At 39.7% G+C, this 27,706-nt stretch overlaps 1 protein-coding gene across 3 annotated transcripts in view; it reads right to left on the reverse strand.

The window, feature by feature from the left end:
* The window catches only part of APBB1IP (amyloid beta precursor protein binding family B member 1 interacting protein), a 101,947-nt gene that overhangs the window by 42,647 nt on the left and 31,594 nt on the right, over positions 1-27,706 (reverse strand). For all 3 annotated transcript variants that reach the window (XM_070254769.1, XM_023632213.2, XM_070254770.1), the window contains 6 exons: positions 22,691-22,762; positions 19,695-19,782; positions 16,338-16,630; positions 13,764-13,841; positions 7,419-7,578; positions 5,940-6,061 (listed from right to left, as the gene is read on the reverse strand). In XM_070254769.1, the coding sequence (XP_070110870.1) occupies positions 5,940-6,061; positions 7,419-7,578; positions 13,764-13,841; positions 16,338-16,630; positions 19,695-19,782; positions 22,691-22,762 (813 nt within the window). The remainder of the gene's footprint in view (positions 1-5,939; positions 6,062-7,418; positions 7,579-13,763; positions 13,842-16,337; positions 16,631-19,694; positions 19,783-22,690; positions 22,763-27,706) is intronic.

The following is a 27,706-nucleotide window of genomic DNA, read 5'->3' on the forward strand; positions in this document are numbered from 1 at the left end:
AATCCATTCTCCACTGTGCAGCCACAGGGACCCTTGCTCCTCCCAAAACCCTCCCGCAGCTCCCTGCAGGGCTCAGGACACAGTCCAATGTCTTTTACATTGTTCACAAAGCCATGGTCATCTTGTTCCTGCCTCTCTCCAGTCTAAACGAAGTCTTGCTAGGACCATATGATTTCATTAAAAACAATTTAATCAGGAATAAAATTATAGCAGAAACAGCAAACGGGTTAAAATTTCCCCTGCCGCATATTTTTCAGGTCTTAGTGATTCTGACACACTAAGTATACCGACTTAGTTTCTTACGCATCTTTAAGCCTTTTGGGACATTTGTCAAAATTTTTCAAGTTTTTGCTTTTTTATCTCTATTTCATTCTTAGCTAATTTTGCTTGTTTGGCATCTACTCCTAAAGCTTCAGGTTTGTGGTGAGGTACTGCAGAGTGAAGTGGGTGTAAACGGACAGCCTGATGCCACTGGTCGTTGCACTGCCACCAGCCAGGAAGACAAGACCCATTCCAGGAACCGTGAGTCCTAACCAGCGTCAGGTCTCTACCAGCTTTGACAGGCCCTGAGAGGGTGGGAATAAACACAGGCTGTAGGCTGAACACAATGAGCACTACCCTTGATTACTATCGTTGGCTTCAGAATCCTCCATCTGTCATAACCTTTTGCAGGTGGTATTTCACTTTCACTCATCATCTCTAGTTCCATAAGTCATTTTTCTGTAAGAACGAAGCCTGAACTTCAGCTTCTCCACTCACAAAGAGGAGGGCACACTCTGTGCGACAGCTGCAATTGTGATGGCAAAGTTGAATGAAACAGTGGCATTTTCACAGAAAAGAAATATACAATATAGTTAAATAAGGAAAGCAGGCATTGGTGCTCTATGCAGGATTTTTTAAAATAACAGAATGTTGGAAACTGAGTAAAACTGCCTGAAAATGCATTTTAGATGAATCTGGTACAATTATGACTGCATGAACTGGTGACTGGAAACATTCGTTACTGGCCTGGTATTTTTGTTTTACTTTTGCTGAGGAAGATTCACCCTGAGCTAACATCTGTGCCAACCTTCCTCTATTTTTTAGTACGTGAGCCACCTGCACAGCACGGCCCCTAACAGAGCCGGGTAGGTCCTGCCTGGGGAACCAAATCTGGGTTGCCAAAGCAGAGTGCACTGAACTTAACCACTAAGCCACTGGGGCTGGCCCTACTAACCTGTTTTTATTTTAACCAATATGCTATTTTTTTATTGAGGTATAATTGACATAGAACATTATATTAGTTTCAGGTACATGCCATAATGATTCAATATTTGTATATTTTGCAAAATGATCACCACAATAAGTCTAGTTAACATTTGCAATGTCTATTTTGATCAATTTCTTTTCCACCAATTTATCCTAAGGTGCTGTCACCTCCTGTCCCCACCCCACCTCTCCATGGTCCAGCCCTACAACGATTTCCCATGATCTCCCACTTCCATTTTTTTTCTTAATCTTTGCACACACCTGCTGCCAAGGATGCTCACTTCTACCCTGCCCTTCACCTGGCTATCTCCCATGAGTTTTTCAGGTGAGCGCTGGGACATAAATTTCTCTGAGTGAACTCTCCTGTTCCCATGCACCCCCACAGCAGCTGCTACCTACCCCATCACAGCACTTTCCAGGTCTGATTCTGATTTCTCACTTCCCTCTTTTCCCTCACATCCTCTTTTCTTTTACTCTTATTTTGTTGCTTTTTCTACTCCTGGTTTATTTGGACCATATCTTACTGCCTTCCACCCAAGATAACAACTTCCTACAATTTTGTTCTAAAGCCTGCAGTTCGTTGATTTTATAGATATGCTGTTTGTAAAGTCTTTCAGATGCTATTTCCCATCAAGTCCCACGGCATTTGTCATAAACACCATGTTCGTTTTTCTTCTTCACTCATCCTAAATCAGGGCAAGATTGTTCTAGTTGGTGTCTGTCAACAGGCGAAGTCTGTGGTTTGCCCTCAGCCCCACCCTCCATGCATCTATGTGGTAGATATTATTTTTCTTTGGGTTAGGGCTCAGGGGTTTATTGATTGCTCAGTTCATGGTTTCACTGCTCTACTAAACTGACATTTTCCTGATCTTGGACATTATAAGCTAATGTAGTAGTTGAAAAGCTAAAATTCTCAGCATACACCATCACTAAGCCTCTTCTGTCAATAGCATTTTATGCTTTGGTACTTAATCTTAAGACAGTATCATGCCATAATCTCTGTTCTACACCATTCTCATCCTAAACCTGGAAATTATGCCTTGATGATTTTCACATGACTTTTTTTCCAGCTAGATTATAAACTGCTTGAGGGCAAGGATTTTCTTAATCTTTGTATCCTCCATAGATAGCACAAGGTTACGCACATAACAGGTGCTCCGTAAATGTTTGCTAAAGTCAAGAAAATGTCTCTTGGAGTGAATTCCTCTAAAGCCTTCTCATACAAGCCAACATTGGAAAGACATTCAATATGCTGAAACCTTTTATGGAGACCCTACTAAATAAATTGTTCAGAGTCTCAGTCTCTTCCTTTTTGATTTCTGATTCTTCATCCACAGTCAGTTTCTAACTAACTCTTCCAACAGCTCCCAGGCAGTCCCATATTCCCGCTGGCCAGGAAGATCAGGCCTGTGGGCTCACAGACATAGCGCTGAGTGGGGCATGGAAGCAGGAACCAGCGATGCACTGCTCTATTCTGGGATTTATCACTACAAGGAAACGTTGGCAATTACATTTCAAAAAGAATTAACAACCCAAACGAAACATAAAACGTATTTGGATTTTTGAGTTAACCACTCAAGACGTTGTTTGAGGAGAAACTCTAAGGCAATTAAACAAAAGAATTTCCAGGTTGTGTTTACATAAGAAACTTCCTCTGGAAATACTCTTCTCTAGGGTTTTTTCTTCTTTTGCTGTAAACTCAGCATAAAAAAAATCAAAGTTTATGTTAAAAAGTGTCAAAGGGTGTCAGCTTTTACAAAGGGACAGTGGGTACTTCAGGAGCCATGACTTCCACAAGCAAATGGTCACAGTCCACTACCCTGACCCTAAGGTCAGCATGCTGAAGCCACGATCCATGCAGAGCACTGATCAGACAACGGATTATTCCAGCAAACACTGAGAAAATGGAAATACTTAAAATTGGCAACTTCAAAAATGCTTCCACTTCAATTTTGGTCTTTAAATGTGATTGTAGATTAGGAGAATCCACTTGCTTGGTTTTTAAGAACATATTATTATCTAGATAGAGTAGCTTCCCTCTATGATAGAGTAGCTTACAGTTAGACCAAAGCACCACAAAAACAGCTAGAAAAGCTAGATTTAAAAAAAAATCTGTGTGAAGGCTTTGGAGAGCTGCAGAGGAAGCCAAGACTCAAGGGGCCAAAATCCAAGAGAGAAAGGAACCACCAAGAGGAGTCCAGACATTCTGAGAGCCACCTTTCCCTGCAGGGCACTTGTTGATTCTTGGCCTGAGGTGAGAAGCTGAGGATGGGGCAGAGGAATTGAACCGACACTTAACAAAAATGGATATTCAAATGGATAATAAACATTTGAGAAGGTACTCAAATCATTGGCAACAGGGAAAGCTGCATGTAAAACCACGGGAGATACTGCTACACACCTACACAGAATAGCTAAACTTAAAAAAAATGACAACATCAAGGGCTGGCGAGGATCTGGAGCAACAGGAATTCTCATACAACACTAATGGGAGGGCAAATCATAGCATCACTTCGGAAAACTGCTTGGCAGTATCCCCTACAGCTAAATACAGTCATGTGCCACGTGATGATGTTTCGGTCAATGACGGACTGCATATTTGACGGTGGTATCAGAAGGTTAGTACCATAGAGCCTAGGTGTGCAGTAGGCTATACTATCTAGGTCTGTGTAAGGACACTCTGTGATGTTCGCACGACAAAATCACCTAACAATGCATCACCCAGGACGTATCCCAGTCATTAAGTGATGCATGACTGTCTATGGATACCCTGTGATCCAATAACTGCACTTGTAGGTATCTATGCAAGAAAAAAGTCTACATATGTTCAACGAAAGATATGTATGAGAACGTTCCCAACAGCATTACTTGTTGAAGCCCCAAACTAGGAACAAATCAAACGTCCATCAATAGTATGACGGATAAACATATTTTGGTATAGTGGCACAATGGTATACTAAGCTGAAGTGAAAAAGAATAAACTACTGCTGTATGTAACAACATGAATGAAAGTTGGGTGAAAAAAAAGGCTAAACACAAAAGAGTCCTGTGATATGATTCCATTTTACATAAAATTCAAAAAGAAGAAAAGGCGATAGAAGTCAGAATTGTAATGCAGTTAATGGCTGGAAAGGGGCATGAGGGAGTCTGCTGGAGGACTGCTAATGCTCTATATCTTGATGCAAGAGGTAGTTAAATGGGTATGTTCACTTTGTGAAAATCCATAGAGTGTACAGTTATGTTTTGTGCACTAATTCATTAGATATGGTGGCAAACTACAGATATCCACTAATACGCACTCTTCTCTTCCTCCTCTTAGTTATATAATAGTATAGCCATGTTGTACAATTCCCGGGCACCATTTTTATAGACTCAGTGTGAAAGCTGCCTTGTAGAGGAGCTGTACAAAGTGCTGACTCGGAATATAACTACCCCATTTTACCTGTGCCTAAGGTTGTTCAGCTAGAGATTGCATTTCTCAGATTCTCTTGCAGCTCAAAACCACTATGTGACTGAGTTCTGGCCAATGGGATGAAAGCAGAAGCAACAGTGCCATTTCCAGGTCTTTCCTTAAGGAGTCTGGCTGTGCACTGCCCTGGCTCTTTCCTCCCTTCCTTAGGACTGGAAAATCACCAAGTGGAAAAGCTGCCTTGGATCCAGAGATGGAAGTCACGTGTGGAGGATGGCAGAGCCTACCAGACCTGCAGACCTTAGTCTGGATTGGTATGTGAGAAAGAAACAAGCATCTAGCTGGTTTGAGCCACTGATTTAAGGGGTCTCTTTGTTACAGCAGCTTAGATGGTACCCTAACAAATACAGGCATTAAAGCATGATATTGAACGAAGTTATATTTCAAAACTGTACTTTTGTTGCTTGGTATTTGTCACAAACAATAGCATTTAATTGCTTTGTTATCAGTCTGCCACCATACAACCTAGAGAACTCTAGAGAACAGCACAGTACAGGGGAGAGAGCATTTTGTCGTGAGGAGCTGCTCTAGGGTATCCTTCTAACTCTGCCTCTAGTGACAAGGGTTTTGGCTTTTTTTACCTGTATAATATAAAGGTGTCTGGATGTTCCCAAGGATCTCATCCGTGTCTAACATTCTGTGACTCTCCTAAAACGATGTAATGACCCTCACACAATTACAGTTGGCTGGAGGCCACAGTGGGAAAAAGTCTACCCTTCAGTGCCATCCTTGTACACATGACTTGAAGGAAGCTTTTTCAAATACGGACAGCAATGCCTTTTATTATGTCAACTGTCAGTAAAAGTAAATCACAATAAATTGCACATTTTCCAGGCACTCCTTTCAGTTGTCCCAGAATCATTAAGCACCCAATGTGAACAGCAAAGAAAAGAGCGTATTTAAAATATGAAGCGTTAGGGACTCACAGTGCATCAAGGTATATTGGCTTAATGTAGCCAAACAGAAATAAGGACTGGATTATTTCAATAGATAGATATGTTTTGGATGCTGAATCAAAAGAAACAACATAGATCCTTTTCTTTCTGAATCCTTCAAGGGGCCCTTAGTTTACATATGGCCTAAGAGTTGAGTTTGTGTTTATTCGAAAGGAATACATTTGTGATATTCTGTGAGATAATAAATAATGTGGTTAGTACCGAAGTGACTTATTAAGACAATCATCCACGCTTTACATGGCTTAACAATATAAAAGTTATCTTACCTGGGGGTTTTTAAATACAGCATATTTTTCCTCTTTCTCCAAAAATACCACTTTATTTTCTGTGTCTCTTGTCCAGTCTGATAAGACTTCAACAACATTTTCATGGTCTTCAAAAAACCTTTCTGATGAAACAAGAAAAAAGCATTCTTTCAGAACCAAGATATCAGGGTTTCCAAAAGAGAAATAGGCTAGTATTGAGTCAAAAACCATGCTTCATACTTCTCATCGGTTTCTAGAAATCCCTAATTCTTATATGATGTCACATTATAACATTCCTATTATGTTGATTCTTCAGTGTCAGGTCTTCAACCTATTTTCCATAAAAAAATATGGCAGATGAACCTACAACATAGTGATAGCGATCAGCCATTGCCCTTTTATCTTATTGGCTTTTTTTTTTGTTTTTTTGCTGAAGATTTGCCCTGAGCTAACATCTGTGCCAATCTTCCTCTATTTTGTATGTGGGTTGCTGCAAAAGCACGGCTGACAAGTGGTGTAGGTCTGCACCTGGGATCTGAACCCAGGAACCCTGGCCGCTGAAGCAGAGCCCACTGAACTTAACCACTACGCCATGAGGCCAGCCCTTTTATTAGCATTTTTGACTTCAAATAGTCCCTGGGCATAAACATACTACCTGTAAGGAGAATAACTAAGCAATGGTTGGTTAAACAACTTGGAATGAAATCGTGAGAACTGTGATGAGTAGACTCTAAAAAGCTAAAAACAACATATGAATATCGGAACTAAACCTAAACAGAAAGGAAAGCTTTCATTTCTCTATTTGACTCAGAGAGTTGAAGAAAACTTCAGGAGGTTATTTCATTGTAGATCATTTCCTTTAGAAAAAATTTCCACCGAAAGCTTCTAAAACAGGCAATTCTGTATTCCAGCAAGCTCTCCTGGGAGACAACTGTACTGTGAGAGGTATTAAGAAGGAGATATAACAGAGTACATCTTCAGTTGCTTTTTCTCTTGTTTTTTTATTCCATAAATTTCTACCAACTGTCCTCTGCTCTTTGGGACTGAGCCTCTTCAGCTAGACAAAGTGTCAGACATTAGGCGAGTGGGGAGGAAGGACAGGGAAATGAACATTGATGTGAGGCAGAGTTACACTAGAGTTTAAAGAACTAAATTCTAAACAGATATTAGCTGACAGATACCCAGGCCCTTCCACAATCTGCTCAGATTACTAAACGTGCAGTAGGAAGCATCATCCTGTCACTTTCTTTCCCTTAGGGAACCACTAGAGAAGTGGCAATAACAATGCTTACACCCCCCAAGGTCTGGCCACCTGCAACCATCTGACCCTGTTCCCCGCAAAGAAATGAAGAGGCAAACACTGAATCTGACAGAGGGAAATGATGTATGGGAAGTCTTGATAGACTTGAGCCAAACTCTTCCTAATAATAGACCAAAACACATAATAAAGCAAATCCACAGGTTTTCGAAGTACAGCCTATTGCTGGGGATGGGACTTACCGATTTGCAGTTCTGGGTATATTTCATAAAGACACCAGTCTATGTTGCAGTCACAATGGGTTTTCTCAAAAAGGTTGTCTAGAATGTCTCGAGCCAACTGCCGCTCATCCACCATCAGTGACTTCGTGCTGTTATCATTCATGTGCACCTTCACAACAAGCTGAGGACAAAGCCATGGGCAACCAGTCAATTTCAGCAACTGGAGAAGGCCACTAAGAGGAAACTTTCAAAGTTGCTATTGCTTTTGCAAATTTAAGCAGGAATGTGCCCTGAAACTTACTCAGTATGAATTCACGCATATGCTGAGCACTTGTTCGAGGTGCTAGGAATACAGAGGTGGAGAAACCAATAAACAAAAACGGAAACATACAATGAGCAAAGTCCTTGCCCAGCTTTCAGAGACTCTGCCTTCTGATGGGGGAGACAGAAAACAAACAAACAGAACCAAAGCAGCTCTGACTTCCTGCTTTCCTGACATCATTCAGTGACTTGTTCTGGTTCACCCAGGAGCCACACCCATAGAAAGCCATGCCTGCATCTTTCTAAGAAATTTTTCTCTTTTGCTTAGCAGGAGTTGGGTCCCATTTCATGCAACTCAAGAGTTCTAAGACACAGGTCAGACCACGTTGGTTCACCGACAATTCTTTGACGGTCTGGAGTGCACAGCAACACAACGTCATGGAGGGGCCTTACTGAGAGGCAGGTTATGTCACAGCAGAACACGTTTGAGATTAGAGGTGGATTAAGTGACATGAACGTAGACTGAGAAACACGTATTATGGGGGCATGCAGGCAAATTAGTGATTGAACTGACTTTTCACCCTATCTGTAAAAATCCTACTGCACTGAGTTCACAATCAAATTGGTAGTTATTCCAAATCCGGAGGGTTTGATGGGAGCAGAATTGGCTCATCTTCAATCAGGCCATAGGATATTGCCGGCTTTTCCCAGATAAACCTGTCAAAGTTATTAAAGCTTCTGATCCCCCAACAGAGATCATGATTCTGATACAATATAACAGAATGAATTCCTGAAGTAATGCAGCGAGGGTTTGGATTTTCCTTGACACCTGTGCATTTGTAGCATATCTTTAATTACAGTAATTGTTATTTGTGAGTGCTACAGGTTATAGTGGTGTCAGGTAATCAGTCTTCAGAAGGAACAGTGGAAATGTGCCCACTAAGCCCCAATTTATTACATACGTATGATTAAGAGAAGATTTCCCACAACTCCTCTGGGAACACGCGTGGTACTATTTAATTCTTTACCAAGATCACCGATCCTACCCAATTAAGTAAGAATTAGCTCTAGTCACAGTCAACCAAGTTGACAACCAACAGAGTCACCACACACGAAGGAGGTGCTTAGATGAGAGTGATGCTGCCATTCCCTTTCCAGACAATCACCACCTGACCTCCAGCCCGCAGTACCCACTACACGCAACTACTCTGCACAACCAACAGAGAATTCCTGGAAACCACACTGTCAGCCTGACCACCTGATACTCTTGCTTAAATTTCTATTCTAACTTGAGAAGAGAAGTATGAGATAGCTAAAGACAAGTTCTGCCTATTCTCTTTGCCTAGGGTTGGTCCTGGTTACTAACAAATGAGACTTAATCACTATTTAAAAAGAGACTACAAGGGCTGGTCTGGTGGCATAGAGGTTTGGTTTGCGTGCTCCACTTCAGCGGCTCACGGTTTGTGGGTTCGGATCCTGGGCGTGGACCTCACACTGCTCATCAAGCGATGCTGTGGCAGTGTCTCACATGCAAAATAGAAGATTGACACAAATGTTAGCTGGGGGCCAATCTTCCTCAAGCAAAACGAGGAAGGCTGCCAGCAGATGTTAGCTCAGGGAGAATCTTCCTCATCCAAAGAAAAATAGTGATTACATGGACTCGAGAGAGAGCCACACAATTGGTAGCATTTCTTCTTTCCCCAAAGTTTGAGTTTGGTTCTGAGCAGCTGGGAAACTGCTGCTCCCACTTCCACCTAATCTGATCTTGAAAACACTCTGTAGTTAGAGTGAAGATGCAGTTCCTGTGGATTGTTATGCACTTACTGACAGCACCCAGAGGGTGTGGGCGTGATAGAAATCTGGACCACAAGTTGAAGCGCTCGTAGTATCTAGTCTTTTCCAACACAAACACACTCGAGAGTCAAAATGGAGACATCAGGGCAATAACAGCGCATTTCCTCCTCCTGGGATCATCCAAATTAGACCCTTATTGCAGGCTTGTTTAAAAAATACTTTTTTCCATGAAAACTTGTAGCCTGGAAACCTCTAGTTGGATATTTGCTTTCCTTTTCATGTTTGTCTTTTGATGTATTTAAAATGATAGGCCCAAGTACCACAATGTCAGAGATACGGCCATCTGACCTGAGAAATGAGGCATGGAGGGTTGCATGAAAAAACAGGAATTCCTCAGATAGCAGTCTTCCCTATGACTTATTTTCTGTGGAAGGCTTGCCCGCTGCTCTCTGCTGAGAATTATTGCTATAAAGTAGCTACATGTCCTAAGAAATACTACTAACGTTAGGACCTTGAAAACTTAATCTTCCTGATGGAAAAATTAATGAAGTTTGACCACATTTCATTCCTGCTTAGGAATTCTTGAGAAAATAAAACAAACGTTGGTGGTTTCTTTGCTTTCATAGAGGGAATAAAAACCAAACCACATAATTTGACAATCATGAAAGGTTTTTTTGTTTTTGGCAGAAAGTCCAAACTAAATTTAATCCACATGTAGTTATGAGTCTCCACATTTATAACATTTAGAAAATAGAGCAACCAAAAGAAGGCTGGTGATTTTTAGCAAGAAGAAATCACATTTTCTCGTCTTCACAGTTTCTATCACATTTCCAAGTCGAAGATACTTCTCCACCAACACATAACATGACTAAATTACAGTTATGCGGTTTACCAGTTAAGTACTTTGCATATCTAAACATATGCATATCTATATGCATAGATTTGCATATCTATATGATATAGGGTAAAAAGACTAAAAAATGAAAAAACTTCCTCTTTCTAATCCACTATAGTAAAGATTTTATAGTTTTTATAGTTCCTTCTTTTTCTTTTGCAAGCTGTTAAATACAAGAATATCCCAGCCCTAAATCATTTATACCGTCTTTTTGCTTCTACAATAAAATTTACAAATGGAATTGCTGTCCTGTGTCACAGAGCTTTAAAACAAGCAAACAAATAAAATTAACAAGTCTAAATCTGTTTTCAGTTCCAAAAGCTTTGTCCTACAATCTGTGTACATCATCCATAATCCAAAATGATGTCCACACCCCATAGAACACTTGAGAGCAAAGGGCATCATCTAGACTTGATTTCCATCTTTTTGAAAAACTTGTTATAGATTACCTATGAGTACTTCTTAGTTACTTTACTAATGTACGGGCATGTCTCAGTTCTTTTCTTAATGTTCTGTGCCACACAGGCTTTTGTTTTAAGAAATAATGTTTGGAGTGTCTGAAATCAGAACAAACAACTTGGCTTCTTCATCTTCTTTCCTTTCCCACTGATCAGAGGGCCTTCTGTTTTGCATCTTCTGTCTTGACTCAAGGCAGGCTGTGCTTTGTGTCTACTGTCAGGATTCACCTCAGCTCAATTACAGCAGAGTGCTCTCACTTTCTGATATGCCGCAGGAAATAGTTGCCATCTCCTCCCGGTGCTCATCATCTCCAGTTGAAGCAAAAAGACTGAATACGCTAGTCTTTCTACCTTTTTGTCTAAGAATCACCTTCTCTTTTTATTTTCCCTCTGAAAATATATCCAATGTGGCCCCCATCTTATAAACAATCCAAGGGTTTAAAATAGTTTAATTATGAATTTAATTTTTACTCATTTTCTTTTGCCTTTTTCTCTCCAGAGGTAAAGTCAGTGGCTCAGTGCAGCCCACTTTCACCGGCCATCCATTTGTGACTCAATGTTTCTGCCTCCGGGTATTATGGGAGTGCGGGCTGCAGACCCCGTCACCTTGCTCTCACTCCTTCCCCTACAAGCCATTTTCCACAAAACAGCCAGTATGATCCTTAAAAACCATGAATTACCCCTTGTTAAAAACCATCAAATGGCTTCCCAATGCACTTTGAATATTTTCCAAACTCCTCCTTCAGCCCGTGAGAACTTGTGGCTGGGCCTGCCTCTCTGACCTCAACCCCTCACATTGTTCCTCTTACTCAATGGCTCACTGAGTTTGGGCCACACAGCCTCTGCCCGGCCTCTCCCTGCTACGCCCACAGACAGCCGGCTTCCTCTTGCCGCTGAGGTGTTTGTTCAAAGGGCTGCCTCCTCAGAGAGGCCTCCCCGATCACAGGCTCAATCTGAGAATCGCTTGGGCCTCTTCTATCAGTTCTCCCTGCTTTATTTTCTTCATAGGCCTTATCTCCCTGTCTAGAATTTAATCCTATACAAGCACGGACCTTATCTGACATGTTCACCTCTGTATATCCCTAACACCTGTTCTACAACATGGGGATGCATCAGTGAAGAAAACACAAAAACCCCTGGAGGAGCTGCTGTGGTGTGTGTGTGGGGGGGGGCGGGGGATGTAGGTAACAGACACTGTGAACAAGTGAAGTGGACGGTATGTTGGATGGTTACAAAAAGTGAGGAGACAAAGAAAGCAGGGAGGGCTGGGGAGTATCGGGGTGTGTGTGTGTGTACAGTGTCAGATAGGGAAGACTCACCGAGCAGGTGACCAGATCTAGAGGAGGAACAGAGAGAACGCACGGCAATCTGGGGGAAGAGCTTTCAAGGCAGGGGGACTGCAAAACACAAAGGTCCTGAGGCAAGAGCCTGCCTGGAGCGGTGGTGAGACCAGGTAGTTAGAGCGGGGTGAGGGAGGGAGGAAGGGGGGTAGATAGCGGACAGCCAGATCATATAGGGCTTTAGACCGTGTGCGGATTTGGGCTTTACTGTGTGAGATGGGGCGCCACTGGGGGCCTCTGAGCAGAGGAGGGACAAGAAGAGAGGATGGGAACTGGAGCATGCGAGGAGACGCAGGTTACGGGAGAGTGATTGCACTCGGGGCGCTTGGGCTGCACCGAGGGTCCAGGCTGAGTAGGGGGAGGGCTGGATTTAACCAGGGTTTGACAGAGTTGAGTAGAAGCAGAGAGAGGGCAAGGCAGCCGAGCACATATGATTTCAATAGTTGACCATGGCATTTAATCACATGTAGAGAACAGGGAAGAATAATGGTAAAGAAGTTCATGCATTTTTGGAATGAATGGAACCAGACTGATCTGAAAAGACTCTCATAGGTGAACCTTAAAAGTCTGGTCCAGGGATAGTCAAGGAATATCTATTGAATATCAATCAACAGGTATCAAACATCCTCATCCAAGGGACCATGGGAGGTGCTGTGGGAACATAAAGTCTAATGCCCTGTATGAAAAGAACAATTCTCCCAATTATATATGAAAAGCTCGTAATGAGTATCAGAGATGGTCTACGCTTCAGGAGTTGAAATAAGACTGTTTCATCTTTCCCTTAATCTACCAAGCTAACTATTATTAACAAAACTACATTAGTGTGCACTTCTAATGAGGTTAAATACAGATGTTTCTGTTATAATACAATATATATGTTTCTGAAAAACCTATGCTCTATAAAAAACACACAATAAAATTACAGGCTTATTGGGAAAACAGAGTTGGGGATGGTCACTCGAAACCTATGCAGCTTTGAAACCAGAGCACTAGCCAAACACCATTTGGTACCTCGGGAGATAATCGGGCATCCAGGGCAGGCAGTGGGGCTAGAGGCTGCCACAGGGGATATGAAAAACGCACAAAAGCAAGGGTGAAAGTGCTGAGACGGAGGTGAGGCCAATGAAGTTGAGCTCTGACGCAGTTAAGACAGGAACAGAAGGTGGCGCCACCTGCTATTAGCCAAGAGCTGAGCAGAGAACAGGAGAAGGCACCCTCAAGGCAGGGAGCCCTGGGGGTATAGACTTGTTTTAAAACATATTAAAATAGAGCAGAAAGGGCCCTGCCTGTGTTGCGGCCAAGCCAGTGGCCTTTTCCTTTGTTGTTGAAGGTTAAAATTCTACTTTCGCTATTCCAGCTCCCAGGAAAAATTATGTGTAAACCAACCAAAAATCACGTATAAGCCAAGGAAACTTCCACATTTATACTAACATAGGTCGCCTATTCATCAATCACAAATGAGCTAACTGATGTCACAGAAAGAATAACCACATAATTTATCTTTGTCCTTAAAGTTTAAAAAAGTACAACTATTTGGAAAGCATGAGATTTTAATATCCTTAAGTAGAATAAAACGTCATTAATTTAACTTCTCCATGCAAAAGCGATTCCAGTTTACCTTCTTAACCTTGGCCTCCTTCAGTTTTTCCAGCGCTAGCTTAATTTTATCAGCCTTGGCTGCTGCTTCTTGCTCTTCCTGGAAAATGGCAAGACATTCAACACACTCCATTACATAATATCAGCGAGTAAGTCCTCATGCCATTGCTAGTGTCTTAGTTACTTTATGTTAACAGAAGGCTCTATTATAGGGCACGAAATTTCACATCGATTTTTCAGAATTTAAGTGACTGTAACAAAAATCTTCAACCCAGAGATAGAGAAGGCGGTCACCCTTTATATTTTAGCAACAGTAACTTAAAAGATGAAAACGATGATTCTAACAGAGCTTCACATATTTTGTCCACAAAAATCTCTGCTTGGCTCAAAACTGGGGGCTAACCTGAGGAATCTACAGGTGGATCTTAAGGGATTTGAGCACTTCCTGAAATTTTATGCATTCTTTTGGACCAGCATGCATTTTCTGGGATTCCTAGTCTTTATTCAATTCCTAAAGGGGTCTTTAACTCACCCAAAGTTAAGGCTTAGACTTGAACTTAAACTTATAATTCACCATAAGCAGGCAGAAAAGAGAGTGAAACATTTTATGAGCCCTTTGATTTTTGCAAATTAATATTCTGAGAACAGGATGATTAAGGCTCTCCTACCTATTTATATTGATGAGGAAATGAGCTGTTCTAGTTACATTGTGATTACTTGAAAGTGGACATATATCTTCTCATAGCAGTGGTTCTTAAGTTGTTTTTGAGCCACAAACCCTCTAGGAATATGTTGAAGGCGATGAAGCCCATAAAGCTTCACATGGGCTTTCAACTTTCCTTATACTTTCAGGGAATCGTGGCCTCCTTGACATCTCCAAGAACCCTATATTGAGAGCCTCTGCTTGTCAGAATGGCTATCATCCAAAGACAAGAGATAACAAGTGTTGGCATCAAGGGAACCGTGGTGCACTCTTGGTGGGAATGTAAATCGCTGCAGCCACTATGGAAAACAGTATGCAGGTTCTTCAAAAAATTAAAAATAGAATTACCATATGACCCAACAATCCCACTTCTAAGTGTTTATCCAAAGGAAATGAAATCACTATTTTGAAGACATCTGCACTCCTATGTCACTGCAGCATCATTCACAATAGCCAAGATGTGGAACAATCTAAGTGTCTGTTCATGGATGAATGGATAAAGAAAATGTGGTGTATATATAAATATAATGTAATGGAATATTATTTATCTATGAGAAAGAAGGAAATCCTGTCATTGCAACAATATAGATGAACTCTGAGGGTATTATGCTATGTGAGCTAAGTCAGGCAGAGAAGGACAAATACCGTATGATCTCACTTATATGTGGAATCTAAAAAAGCTGAACTCATAGAAATAGAGAGTAGAATGGTGGTTTTCAGGGGCTGAGGGATGGGGCAAATGGGGAGATATTGGTCAAAGGGTACAAGCCTCCAGTTACAAGATGAATAAGTTCCAGGGATCTAATGTACAGCACGGTGACTGCAGTTAACAACACCGTAAGTCGCTAAGAGAGTAGATCCTAAAAGTTCTCACCACACACCTAGACAAAAGGTAATTATGTGAGGTGACGGAAGTGTTAACTAACCTTATTGTGATAATCATTTCACAATATACTTGCATCAAATCATACATTTATACCTGAAACTCACACAATATTATACGTCAATTATATTTCAATAAAGCTGGAAAGAAAGAGAGCCTCTGCTCTATATGGATCACCAATTTTCAAATGATGTTACTAGAATATATACACAACAGAGCAATGAGTGTGACCTAATATTTGATTTATATGTAATATTTATTCACTCAAAAGGCATCATAGGAACTTTCAGGGTTACTAGGGTCATATTTATAAATCCCGATCATCATCATATACAATAAATGTGGAAGCCACAGGAAATGGAGCTGGGTTCTTACTCTAAAATATTTTTTAAATGGCTCATTCTCAGAAAAATCCTTAAAAGTGCTGTTTTTACTTTTAAGAGAGACATAAGTTAACATCCCAAATATTGACCATATGAACTTTCCAGTTGTTTGTTTTCCCAGTATTCAGAAACGTATTAAGATCAATCACTCATCACCTGCCTGACCCAAAACACCCCTCCCCAGCTAGCCCTACTGAACAGGGCTGCCAAATTCAGCAAAATTCCATGTAGTTGAATTCAGAAATACGTAAGGAATGCCTTCTGTTCATTTATGTACCAGGCTAGGACCAGAGATCCAGAAATGTATAAATCAGTTCCCCAGTTCATACCAAATTAATAAAACATTACCCCCAAAAGGTTGAGTATTATCAGAGAGTGCTGCAGACAAATACATATTTCAGCCAAACTATAAAAATTCCTGAAAATGACGTGTTCTTTATACACACTTATGGGCCTTGTTTATGGAGGACTCTGACTTTGCAATGAACATACTTGGTACCCTTGTTTTTTACTCTCTCAGAGCTTTGGCTATAAAAACGCAATGAATATAACTGACCTTTGAAGAAAGTCAAAGATCATGGGTAGCAGAGATCAAGGGTCCTGCCTTCTCTGGCCCCACACACTTACCTGAGAGAGAGGTTCAGGAGGCGGTGGTGGCAGAGGCAGGTCTAACATCGGATCAGCTGGTGGAGGTGGTAACTCGTCCCCATATTGGCTAGTACTCGTTACAGCCATATCTGCTCCATAACCAAGGGAGGCTGCACCACTGAAATTTGATTTTTCCAGAGATGCCGAATGAAGCTGATCCTGAGAGGACTCTCTCTGTGCCTGGATTGTCCTCTGCTCAGCTTCACTTATGTCAGCTACCAGATCTGCCATGAGAGCATCTAAATCTTGGTCTTCCAGTGCATTTAAGGACTCTGATGGGGAAAATCACATTAATGATCAAAACAATGATTTGTACCTGGAAAAACTGAAAGAAGATCAATTTTAAGAGTAATATTTGAATACTGTTTGCGAGGGGCTAGGGGTTGCAGGAAATAGGGAGGGGTTGGTAAAAGGGTACAAACTTTCAGTTGTAAGATGAATAAGGTCAGAGGATCTAGTGTATAACATGGAGACAATACTTGATAACGCTGCATCATATAATTGACATTTGCTGAGAGAGTAGAGCTTAAACATTCTCACACACAAAAAGGTAAATGTGTGAGGGGATGGATGTGCTAAGTAACTTGACAGGGCGGATCCTTTCACAGTGTGTATGTATATCGAATCATCACGTTGTACAATTTAAATATCTTACAATTTTATTTGTCAATTAAATCTCAATAAAGCTGGAAAAAAATTCCCTCTTCCCCCTCAAAAAAAGAAAAGGAGAAAAACGTGTTTCTTCCATTGAGGGACCTTACAGCCCAGCTATAAAGTCAAATCTGAGCATGTAATAAGCTTCCTAAGTAGGGAATTCTTTTAAATTGTGGTGCAAGATCTTAGAGTTTTAGAAAAATAGAGGAAGCGAGATGATGGAAACAGATGGAAAGTTCTCCCCGGGCCTTTGGAGGGCAAAGAGAGTACCACTGATAAATATATTTGGAAGAAAGTGGGTCTCAACCCACTGGGGTTTTCTAGGCCTTGAGACTTTGGGGTGAGGATAGAGCTTCTGTAGGCACGGCACCCAACTACAGGAGCCCTCACATTCAAAGGAAGAGCACTTAAGGATAAATAACAGGAAGTAAAGCACTAAGGGGGTTGAGGAGTAGAAAGTAATTTGTTAAAATTGGGATTAACTGGTGAAGCCTTCATAAGACAATGAGCTGGGAGTTGACTTTATAGGAAAGGGCTGACATGGATTTTCAGAGTGAGGGTGAGGGAGTGTAGATCACATGAGAATTTCTTCCATGTCTGAGATTACTGCAGAGATCCGACACGTGGTCCTGAAAGATGATTAGACTGTGTGGCACGAAGGGAGTGGTGTCGGTGAGCAGTGTTAGCAAGGTGCTTGGATGATCAGGCATTCATCAGATGGCGAATGTAATGAACAAAGGATGGGCAGCATGGGCGTGACCATGAGGAAGAGAATTCCAGCTGCTATGTGTAGGATGAACTGGACGGAGGAAATGGGAGCAGTGGAAATGGAGCCTATTCAAGTCATAAGCATACAGCTTTGTGAAATATTTTATTGCCAAACATCATCATAATAAACACACATAGCATATTACATTAACGCTAACAGTCGTAGTGTGTAGCACTTGGACCAAAATTTGGATCTCTTAACTGTTTAAAAAGGGCTTATTTTCTTCTAAGCCATTTTGCATATAATTAATTTAAATTAATCTAAAGTTTTTCAGAAAAAAATGTCTGTAGAACAAATGAAGCATGTTTATAATTTCCTAATGTTATCAATGGCATCATGACTGTTGACATATAAGCAAATGCCTTCAATCCTTTATAAAAAATTTTAGGGACAAAATTTCCATAGTGGTACTTATATTAACAATTTCCAAAGCAAATTATAATCCTAAATATTTCAATATGGAATTGAGTAATATGAAATTGGAGAATAAGATATAAATGGATTCTGTCCTGAAGTTTGTCACTAACTCTCTGAATGACTTCGGGTGAAATATTTTTAACTCATTTCAGCAGTGTTTTAGGTACAGACAGAAAAAATCTATTCCTATTCTAATTCTCCATAAATTTAATTTTCAGTACACATCAGTACTTTTTTATGGTCTTGTCTTATTTGCAAATTGTGCCACATGTATACATCTCATCTCCTTAATGACATGAGTTTCTTGTTGTACTTTAACATTACTAAGTTCATATATTGCTGGGTTTCTTTGTGTCTGTCATCTTCAGCAATCTTTTGATCCTAGGTACTGAGTGCTTAGAAAGCATTAGTTGAGTTGACTACAACTGAAGTACTGATTACGTTTTAATTTTAATTAAATTGATTAAAGCACTCAGCTGTTACAAGTGTGGTGACGCGAATCTCAGTGTTCATACACACAAGCCTCTATTATCTATTAATGTCATAATTTTACAAAAGTGTATTGCTTTTCCGAAACTTCAAGAATGTTAGCATCATTCAACATTACGATGGAAACGACCGAGAGGAAGAATATATGTACACGGCAAATAGAAAAGAGGGTGAGAAAAGAGAAAATCAGAAGAGATGTACTATGACTTATAAAGATACAGGCATTGGCACCTAAGGATTTATCGAAAAAATTACTGAAGATGACAGAAAAAAGGAGACAGTGAGTGACAGAAATAAAATTTGGAACTCTGGATTTCAGTAACTAGCCTTCTCTATTATTTTGTTTTTTATTCTTTTGGTAGGCACTGCAAGTTTTTGGGAAATCTTTTTGAAGCGTTGCAATGCATTCTCATTAATTTGGAAGTAATTCATTCAAGATTCATTGTAATGTGACTAGCACATGGGCTGAAGACTGTCTCTGCACTAAATAGAAAGTGAGATTTTTGTTAATAAAATGACGTGACAATCTCAGGAGAATGAAAACATATAAAATAGAACAAATACATTATATTATATATTAATGATATGTATATAAATACATTGAATTTGGAAGCATCCATTCATATATTATCAATCACCATGAAATGGACAGTTCATTATCATCCTTGAATGGACATTTCCTTATTAATATTTTCTTATACTACTGTACGTTATTACTCTAAGGGCTTAGCAATAAGAAGAAATTCCCTTTACTTCTTTAAAAAATAAGATAGTTTTGAGACTTTACGCAGATGCAGGATAGTGTTCCCTCTCATTATAGGTAAAAACACCTTCTTGTCCTCTCAATTCAGTCCAAACACAACACAATCTGAAATCTAGGAGGTTAAAAATTATACTTATCATGCTGTCCAGGTTCCTTTAATTTTGCTTTCAAATTATAGTTCCATACAGAGTGTAGTCATCACTATGATTTCAAACGACTGAAGAAGAGAAATGATGATGCTTACCATTTAAATCCTTAAACCCCACACTAAAGTTAAATTCAGCTCTCGGCGGTTTAGGGTCCGGAGGAGGAAGAGTGTCGACTCCTAAACTCTGTGGAAAGAGATCCCCGTCCCCAAATGTTATTGACGATACAAACGCTTTTGCAGTGCATTTTAATGATTAAGTCAAAACTCATTTATCATTTTCACTCTAAATATGCTCTTTAAAAACTATTCTTACTTAAAAATGTTTCACGGGAGTTTTTTCCCCTACAGGAAATTACAACTTAAAAGTTAATCTAAAAGGTATGTTTGAAACAAAACAGGTCAACTGAGAATGATCAGAATGAGATAGCTAAGTTAAGTTTTATAAACAATAGGAAAATTTCCTGTAATGATGCATTTGTGACACATACAGCACACACAGTTCTATGAGGACTTAGGCAATGACATCAAAGAAAAGGAAGGTTTAGTAATTTGGAAGACAAACGTTGTTTCAGGATGCAATCCGCCATTACACAGTGAAATGTTATGCTGTTACTCTTATCTAATAAAACTCTTGAGAAAAGGAATTGACAGAATAAGTTACTAATTTTGTAAATGCTACTTTTTAAATTGAAAGAGTGTTGCATCAACTATGAGTTATATTACATATATAATTTAAATTTTCAGAAATATTTTTATGTCTATAGTTTGAGAAGTGATTTCACCTGGTCCTAAACAAGGATGTTTTCATGACAGTGAGTGCATCCTTTTATGTTGATTTGATTTGGTAGAGAATATCCTGGTTCATGTCTTAAATTTATGAAGGAAACCAATCACTATATGTTTGAGAATAAATTAATGAGATATAATCAGTAATAAATACTAGGGAAAAAGAGACCATTCATCAAGAAGAAGTTACAAAAAATTAATGCAAGCAAGTTAGAATCAAGGATAAAATGTAGGGAAAAGTGACTGCAACCCCAGAATTCATTCTAAAAAACAAATGAGCATGCAGAAATTACCAAGAAAAGGGGAAGTGGGTGAATGAAGTATGGGGCAAATACTAGAATAAAAAATTTAGTGAAAGTATGAAGAAATTTCTTAATGACTTCACTTTTTAACATTACATCTAAGAAGTCTAACATCACAGTTAGGGTAGCCAACTAACTTCTTCTCAGAAATATAACTTACTATGCTACTTGAAATTAGAAGTAGGTCTGTAACAAAATATTAACACATAAATGTGTGATAAAACAGGCTTCTAGTAAAACATAGAAAGAGGGAAAAAAGAGATAGGAAACTGATTAGAGCTCCTTTAATCATAGAAAAGTCATTCAAAGGCCAACATGGAGTGAAGTACATAGCACTTTTCTTTATATGCTTGGTGTGGCCTGTGAAATGATTTTAGGTGGTACGCAAAAACACACAAACAATTAAAACTTAAATTATTGTGTATCTGTTTGGGAGTTTATTAAGAAAAAATTGTGAGAACATCTGACCTACCTGAGATTGAGTTTTTCAAAAATCAATTAAAGACAAATATTAAGAAAGTAATAGGATGGGTGGGTTGTAGACATGGCAAAAATCATTATTTCAAAATAAAAAAGTTAAAAGCACATCATTACATTTTAGTCCCCTTTAATTTTTGCCTACTTTGGAAAATTAGGAAGCCTATGGCTAACCCACCCATCTCAACCACGCCTCAGTTTCAAAGGACAGAATAGGCATAAAATTCACAAATGGATATCAAAATGCAAGCTTTTCTAATGGCTGGGAAAATACCCAATAATCTCAAAGTGCAGTTGACAGTGGTGGAATTGAAGAACAGATTTTAGACCCAAGAACAAAGTGGGGCCTTTTCGGTACCCTGAAATCTTGAGACCAGCTTGTTAGGAGAACTGTATTAGCCAGGCAAGCCCTGAGACTACACCCACTTGAGCACAATAAAAAAAAAGCAAAACCCAGAAGGGCCTTGAGTGAAGGTGGGTCCTATACACTCTGAAGGGCTCCCTTCTTACTCCTGAGTTAGAATAACAATACCCAACTGTGGTTCTATGAAATGCTAGACTCTGACCAATCAGAACGGTCATTCCTCCTACCAGAGCAGAGGTGAGTGAATGGATGGAGAGACCATAGATGTTCACTCCCCTTCACGGAAGGAAAGAAAATCCTCTCAGTTTTAGAGATGTGGTTACCATCTCCACACTGACCTGATCAACGCCCCTTTCATCTAAGCCTATTATCTCATATTTTGTCTCTTCTTTCATAGAATCTAAACTTTCTTGAATTTTATAAGGAATATAGAGTAGATGCTAGCTAAAATTGATTTATTTTTCCTAAAATAAATATTTTTAAAAACACAGATTACTCCTCATTTATTTTAACTTAAAGAAAATTTTAAGATCCTGTCTTATTTAGGAATATTGGATTATTCTTATTTTAATATTTTATGCATAAAGTGATGAGCTGACTATGCTCTGAATCAGAGAAGCATTTATGAGAACATGCTAAAGCTCACCTGACTTTGTAACCTGGGTTAGTGGTGCTGAGGTTGGCAGCCCCTGGGCTCAGTTGGCCTGACAGCGGGGTGATCTCTGAGTTAATCTGGTCTTGGTGCCAGTGGCTTTTTCGTAGACCTGAAGCTATGGCTGTGTGGCTTCCATGCTACTTTGAGAGAACTAAGTTCGCGTGATTTTCTGAATACAAAGGTAACTCCAGGGGAAATTGTTCAGTGGCGGTGGTTGTAGGGGGTTTGTTTGGGGAAAATCCCTCCATTGGCTAAATGTTTGAACACGATGAACATGAGAATTGCCTTAACAGAATGTATGTGGGACAAATGCATTCAATGAACTAAACTCAAGAGTGTATAATCAAGAAAAAAGCTTTCTTTTTTCCACCCACTATCAAAGTTACATCAGGAATAGATAATGTTGTCAATCTCCAGTCTTTTTTTTAAAGATAGCTCCCTCATCATGTTAAAATCAAATTCTGTAATCCCATTTTTTCTAATTTGAAAGTTAAAAAGGGGGATTTACCTTGGTCAGAAGATCCATCTCTCCCAGCAAATGGCTGAACATTTGGTCTATATCTTCATTTGACTCACCCATCTGAAAAAGGAGGAAATCCAGATATAAACAGTCTAATGAAAACCTGATCCATGGATAACTGTCCCATCTCTTTCTTGACCCCAAAAGCCCCATCCATGGGCAAGTAAATCGAGAAGAGAAAGCTGCAAGAGAGTAAGGTCTATTGGAGCCTAAAATTCCATGACTGACCTCCTCCAATTCGCTTGGTCCAAGATTGAACCAAACCCTAGGAACTATCTCAGAGTGACAATTGGACTCTGGTTTTTCAGACTAAACTAGTCTCTTTGTGGCCGAGTGGACAAAGAGTACATAATTCAGGAATTCACATGACCATAGGACACCTTTATTAGCAAAGGAGAAAGCCCAGTGCCACAGGTGGCAGGGAGAAGCAGAACTTCACCTCCCCTTAAAAGCTTCCACCGAAATGGTATCTCAGGAGTGAGTAAGCATATTCCCCAAACGATTCCTTGCTTTACAAAGACATTCTGCAACAGCAGCTTTCGGTACGTTTATTTGAAAGTATTAAGGTGACTAACACTGAGAACTAAGGTGGCCACACAATCAAGTGATAAGAGATGGAAATAAAACATATGTCACATTATAGCCTTTCTTTGCCTAAACCAAACGAAGAGATTGTCCAAGATGGGAAAAGTGTTTTCATAAAATGGGGCGGGGACGCCTTGTGAGATGTGACTAGTTGCTCCCTTCGTGACATTTTTGGCAAGGCTGGATGAGGAAATCAGGAGACATGGTTACTGGTCCTCCATCAGCTACTAACCAGCAGTGTGTTGTTTGATAAAGGGAATCGAGTGCTTCATCTGTAAGATGACGAGTTTACCGCAGATCATTTCTCAGGGTCCTCAATGCTCTAAAACGCTGGAAGATTAATGTTAATTACAGTTCAAGCTAAGCAGTCTGGTGAGTGTATGTATCATTTAAGCCAAACAATATTCACAGGTGTGTATGCATGTATTTGGATTTTAATAATTTTACATGGAAAATTTTAAATATATACAAAAGTAGAATAATACAGTGATTTTATGTACTCATTATCCAGCTTCAATAATTATCAATTCATGATTGATCTTTTTTATTGAGATGTCATATCTATATCTTCCCAAAAGATAATTTTGAAGCAAATATTATTTTTTCATAAATATTTTAGTCTGTAGCTCTAAAAGGTAGGGTTTTTTTAACCATAATTGTGATATTATTATCTCTGTACACACACACGTGTGTGTGTGTGTGTTTGCATTTAAAATAAAATATTTGGCTAAAATAGGCAAAGTCAGGGCAGATTTATCTTTCCTTGCATAAATTATCTTGAAAATATATGGTTGTCCCTTTACCATAACTTCAAGCTAATACTTGAGTAGCAATACCTTTTCATTTTTAATAGCTTTAGCTAATAAGGCTTTCTCTGTCTCTTTATAAAATATGTATATGAAAAACTTTTGTCATACTGACTCTGCTACTTAAAACTGATCTGAATGATCTTTTTTAAAAAAATCCAATTCTTTTTTTGTTTTTAAAGATTGGCACCTGAGCTAACAACTGTTGCCAATCTTTTCCTTCTTTTTTTTTTTTAAATTGCTTTTTCTCCCCAAATCCCCCCAGTACATAGTTGTATATTTTAGTTGTGGGTCCTTCTAGTTGTGGCAGGTGGGACACCGCCTCAACATGGCCTGATGAGCGGTGCCATGTCCGCGCCCAGGATCTGAACCTGCGAAACCCTGGGTGCAACTTAACCACTTGCCACGGGGCTGGTCCCCCAATTCTTGAAATTAAAGAAATGTAATGATGATGATGATGATGATCCCGACACTGATCTGGCACTCACCATGTTCCAAGAACTGTTCTATAAGCCGGGTTGATATTAACAGTAAGCACCCAGGATGGCAATGACAGCGAGCAATCAGAAGGAATGATGGCTGTGGAAACCATTCAGAGTGAGTCGGTGCATATCCCCCAAATATCCACCCTGGAAAGCCGGTGCTCAATCTTCCCAAATTATCTTCAGCAATTGTGCTGGGTTTACATCACTTAGGAAACCTTCTTGCTTAATTTCCCCAGGAGACATTTTCCCCTCTCCCAATTTAAGAAGGAAAAATGATTTTTTCCTTACACAACTTTAGCGTCTTCACTGAGCAGGGGTGAGAGTGTTTTCTAGCTGAATTTCATGCTCCCCACAATAATTCTTTCTTTGCTCTCCTTCTAGGCTCTCCCTCTAGTGAAACACAAAAGCTACTCTGAGTCGCAGTTATTGAGTATAGTCAGTATTCAAATTTTAAGTTGTGCATGTTTTATATTGGAGGAAGGACATCTCAATTGCTATGACTATTAATCTTCCAGAACACCCTCTCTGGCTTCCAGTGAAGGAGGAGTCTCACAGGAGCATGAGTAGCTACAAAAGTGAGTTGGTCATGAAGGGCCAGGAAGGGGACTTCAGTTAAAACAGGAGAGGACTATGACACCATGGGACAAGCGCATTCCTAAGTAGCAGACACAGCTGAAAGAATCAGGCGTACATACGCAGAGGACAGGCAGGCACGTGTTGGAATCCAGGGAAGCCCTCCAGTGAATGCTCAGGGTCAGACCACACAAAGCAGGCAGGTTAGCTCTCAGATACAGAAGTGACGGGTTAGGCAGACACTGCAGGTGTGGGTCTGTGCGTGCAGGTCTAAGAGGTCGGGGAGGACTCAAACACAGCATCACTGAAGAAAGATGGAAGACGTTCATCCTGTTTTATGTGGGTTGTTGGGCACAGTGTTTATCACAGTCAGAGAAGGAAAGAGAGCAGCAGGTGGGCCCTGGCTCTGGTTGGGAAGGGGAGTCAGTGCTAGATCCACTCACATGTGGTTCGAATCCCCTCCCAGTTTCTTACAAAGTGTCTGAATCATACCCTCCCTTCTTCAAATTATCTGCAAAATGGAGGAAAGAAAATATTTAAGTCAACCAAGTACCCACGGCTTCACAAACTCTCCCCTCAAACAATTAACTGGCATTCAAAATGTTGTAATGGATGATGCATTCATCACTTTAATAAGAGGAAATTAGCAGAATAAACAACAAAATTCCAGAACTGCCCATGTGAATTTATTTTCATTAGAATATTATGCAGTGCATCATGTGACAAAATAAAGGAAATCTTCAGATAATTAACAGGGGAAGTTAAGAGTAAGTATTAGTGTTAACATATTTCAAATTTTTTATAGAAGTAACCCAGAGGAGAAGAAGGTGGGGGAGGGCGAAGGAGGTAAAGGGGCACATGTGTTCGGTGATGGATGGCAACTAGACTTTTGGTGGTGAACACGATGCAGTCTGTACAGAAGTTGAAATATAATGATGTACACCTGAAATTTATGTAAGGTTATAAACCAATGCGACCTTAACAAAGAAAAGAAAGTAATCCATTCAGAGTGGGAAAAATAAATTTATTTGCTGATCTCAAAACTGCCAATCAGTGTTGCATTAAACTTATACGATCCAAAGATGATGCTCGTAATAAGAATCCTACCATTGATGCTTTCTCTTAAATCACTAAATTTGGAAAACTGCTAAAATGCTGAAGAATAAAGTCTTGAAAGGAAATGTGGCGTCAATGAACCAGAAAAACCCACTGAGCCCAAAGGCCTTGGTTTCTCTGTACACATCACCAATACAGAATGGGTTGAGGACATGCCAGGGTGAATCACACATCTAATATGGAAATAACTTGAAACAACAGCACATTCTCGTGACCTCTGCTGAAACTCTCCCTGTGTTCATCTGGTAAAAATCTTTCTCTGCCCTTCCATTCCTTTCCCCCAGAGTCTGTTGATGTTAAATTATTAAAAGGAATCAACACCAAAATTGTGCTGTAAGTCCACAATCATAAGTACATCTGTTACTGAACGCATCACAGCTTAAAATAGAGTTACGTCCTTGGTAAAAACACTAAGACATTTAAGTTAGGGGCTATTATTGACATAAATTTGGATTCATCTGTAAATCCAATCATCTTCCATATTTACCCTCTCTGCAGGAAAACCTTGTTTTGGGGATGGACAGAACAAGAGTCACACAGATATATATACACAGCAGGTACACATACACACACACACAAGCGTGAGAAAATAGGGCTGTGTCTATTTGTACGTGTGGTATTTTCCAAAGGTCAAAATCAAGATTAAAAAGAGAGAGAGAAAGAAAACACTCAGCCCTCAGACAGCTCAGAGTGTTATTGGGTTAACAGTTTAAAAGAGCAGGGTGGAGCAGCCCTAGTGAAGCAATGGATTGCAAAACCAGCAATGTGCACATCACGAATGGGTGGAATTAACATCTTTTTGTGCATATGTCATTTCTGAGTCCCTTTCGTGTCTTGGGAATGACAACAAACTGTTGACTCAAGGAAAACTGGAATAGTACTTAATCAGATAGATTTTGCTGGCTTTTTTTTGCGGGGTTTGGGGGGGTGAGGAGTGGATAGAAGAAGGGTGGGGTCGTTGAGGCTGCATATCCAGGCTGAAATCTTGCCTTAGATTCCCTGAAGGACAAGGGAATTTTCTGTAATGCTCAATATTTCCCTAAGGCTCAAATTTCTAAGCCTCAGTTTTTATCCTCAAATAGTTTCTCTTCTCTCTATATATAAATCCCATATACAAACTTCAAATATATGTGTTTAAAAAAGTCTATCTACAAGAAAAAAAGATTGTAACTATGTTAGGTGACGGATGTGTTAACTAAACATATTGTGGTAGTCATTTCATAATATTACATATATTGCATCAACTTGTTCACCTTAAACCTATATAGTTATATGTCAATTATATCTCAATAAAGCTGGAAAAAATCCATCCTAAGTACTCTGATATATATATACATATATATGTTTAACAAGACATATATTTATGTCTATGGCAAAGTTAACCTCATACATCTGACTCAGTTTGGATGCAGGTTTCATTGCCATTTGGATTAGCAATT

This window comes from Equus caballus, chromosome 29, assembly GCF_041296265.1.
Source record: "Equus caballus isolate H_3958 breed thoroughbred chromosome 29, TB-T2T, whole genome shotgun sequence".
NCBI lineage: Eukaryota > Metazoa > Chordata > Mammalia > Perissodactyla > Equidae > Equus > Equus caballus.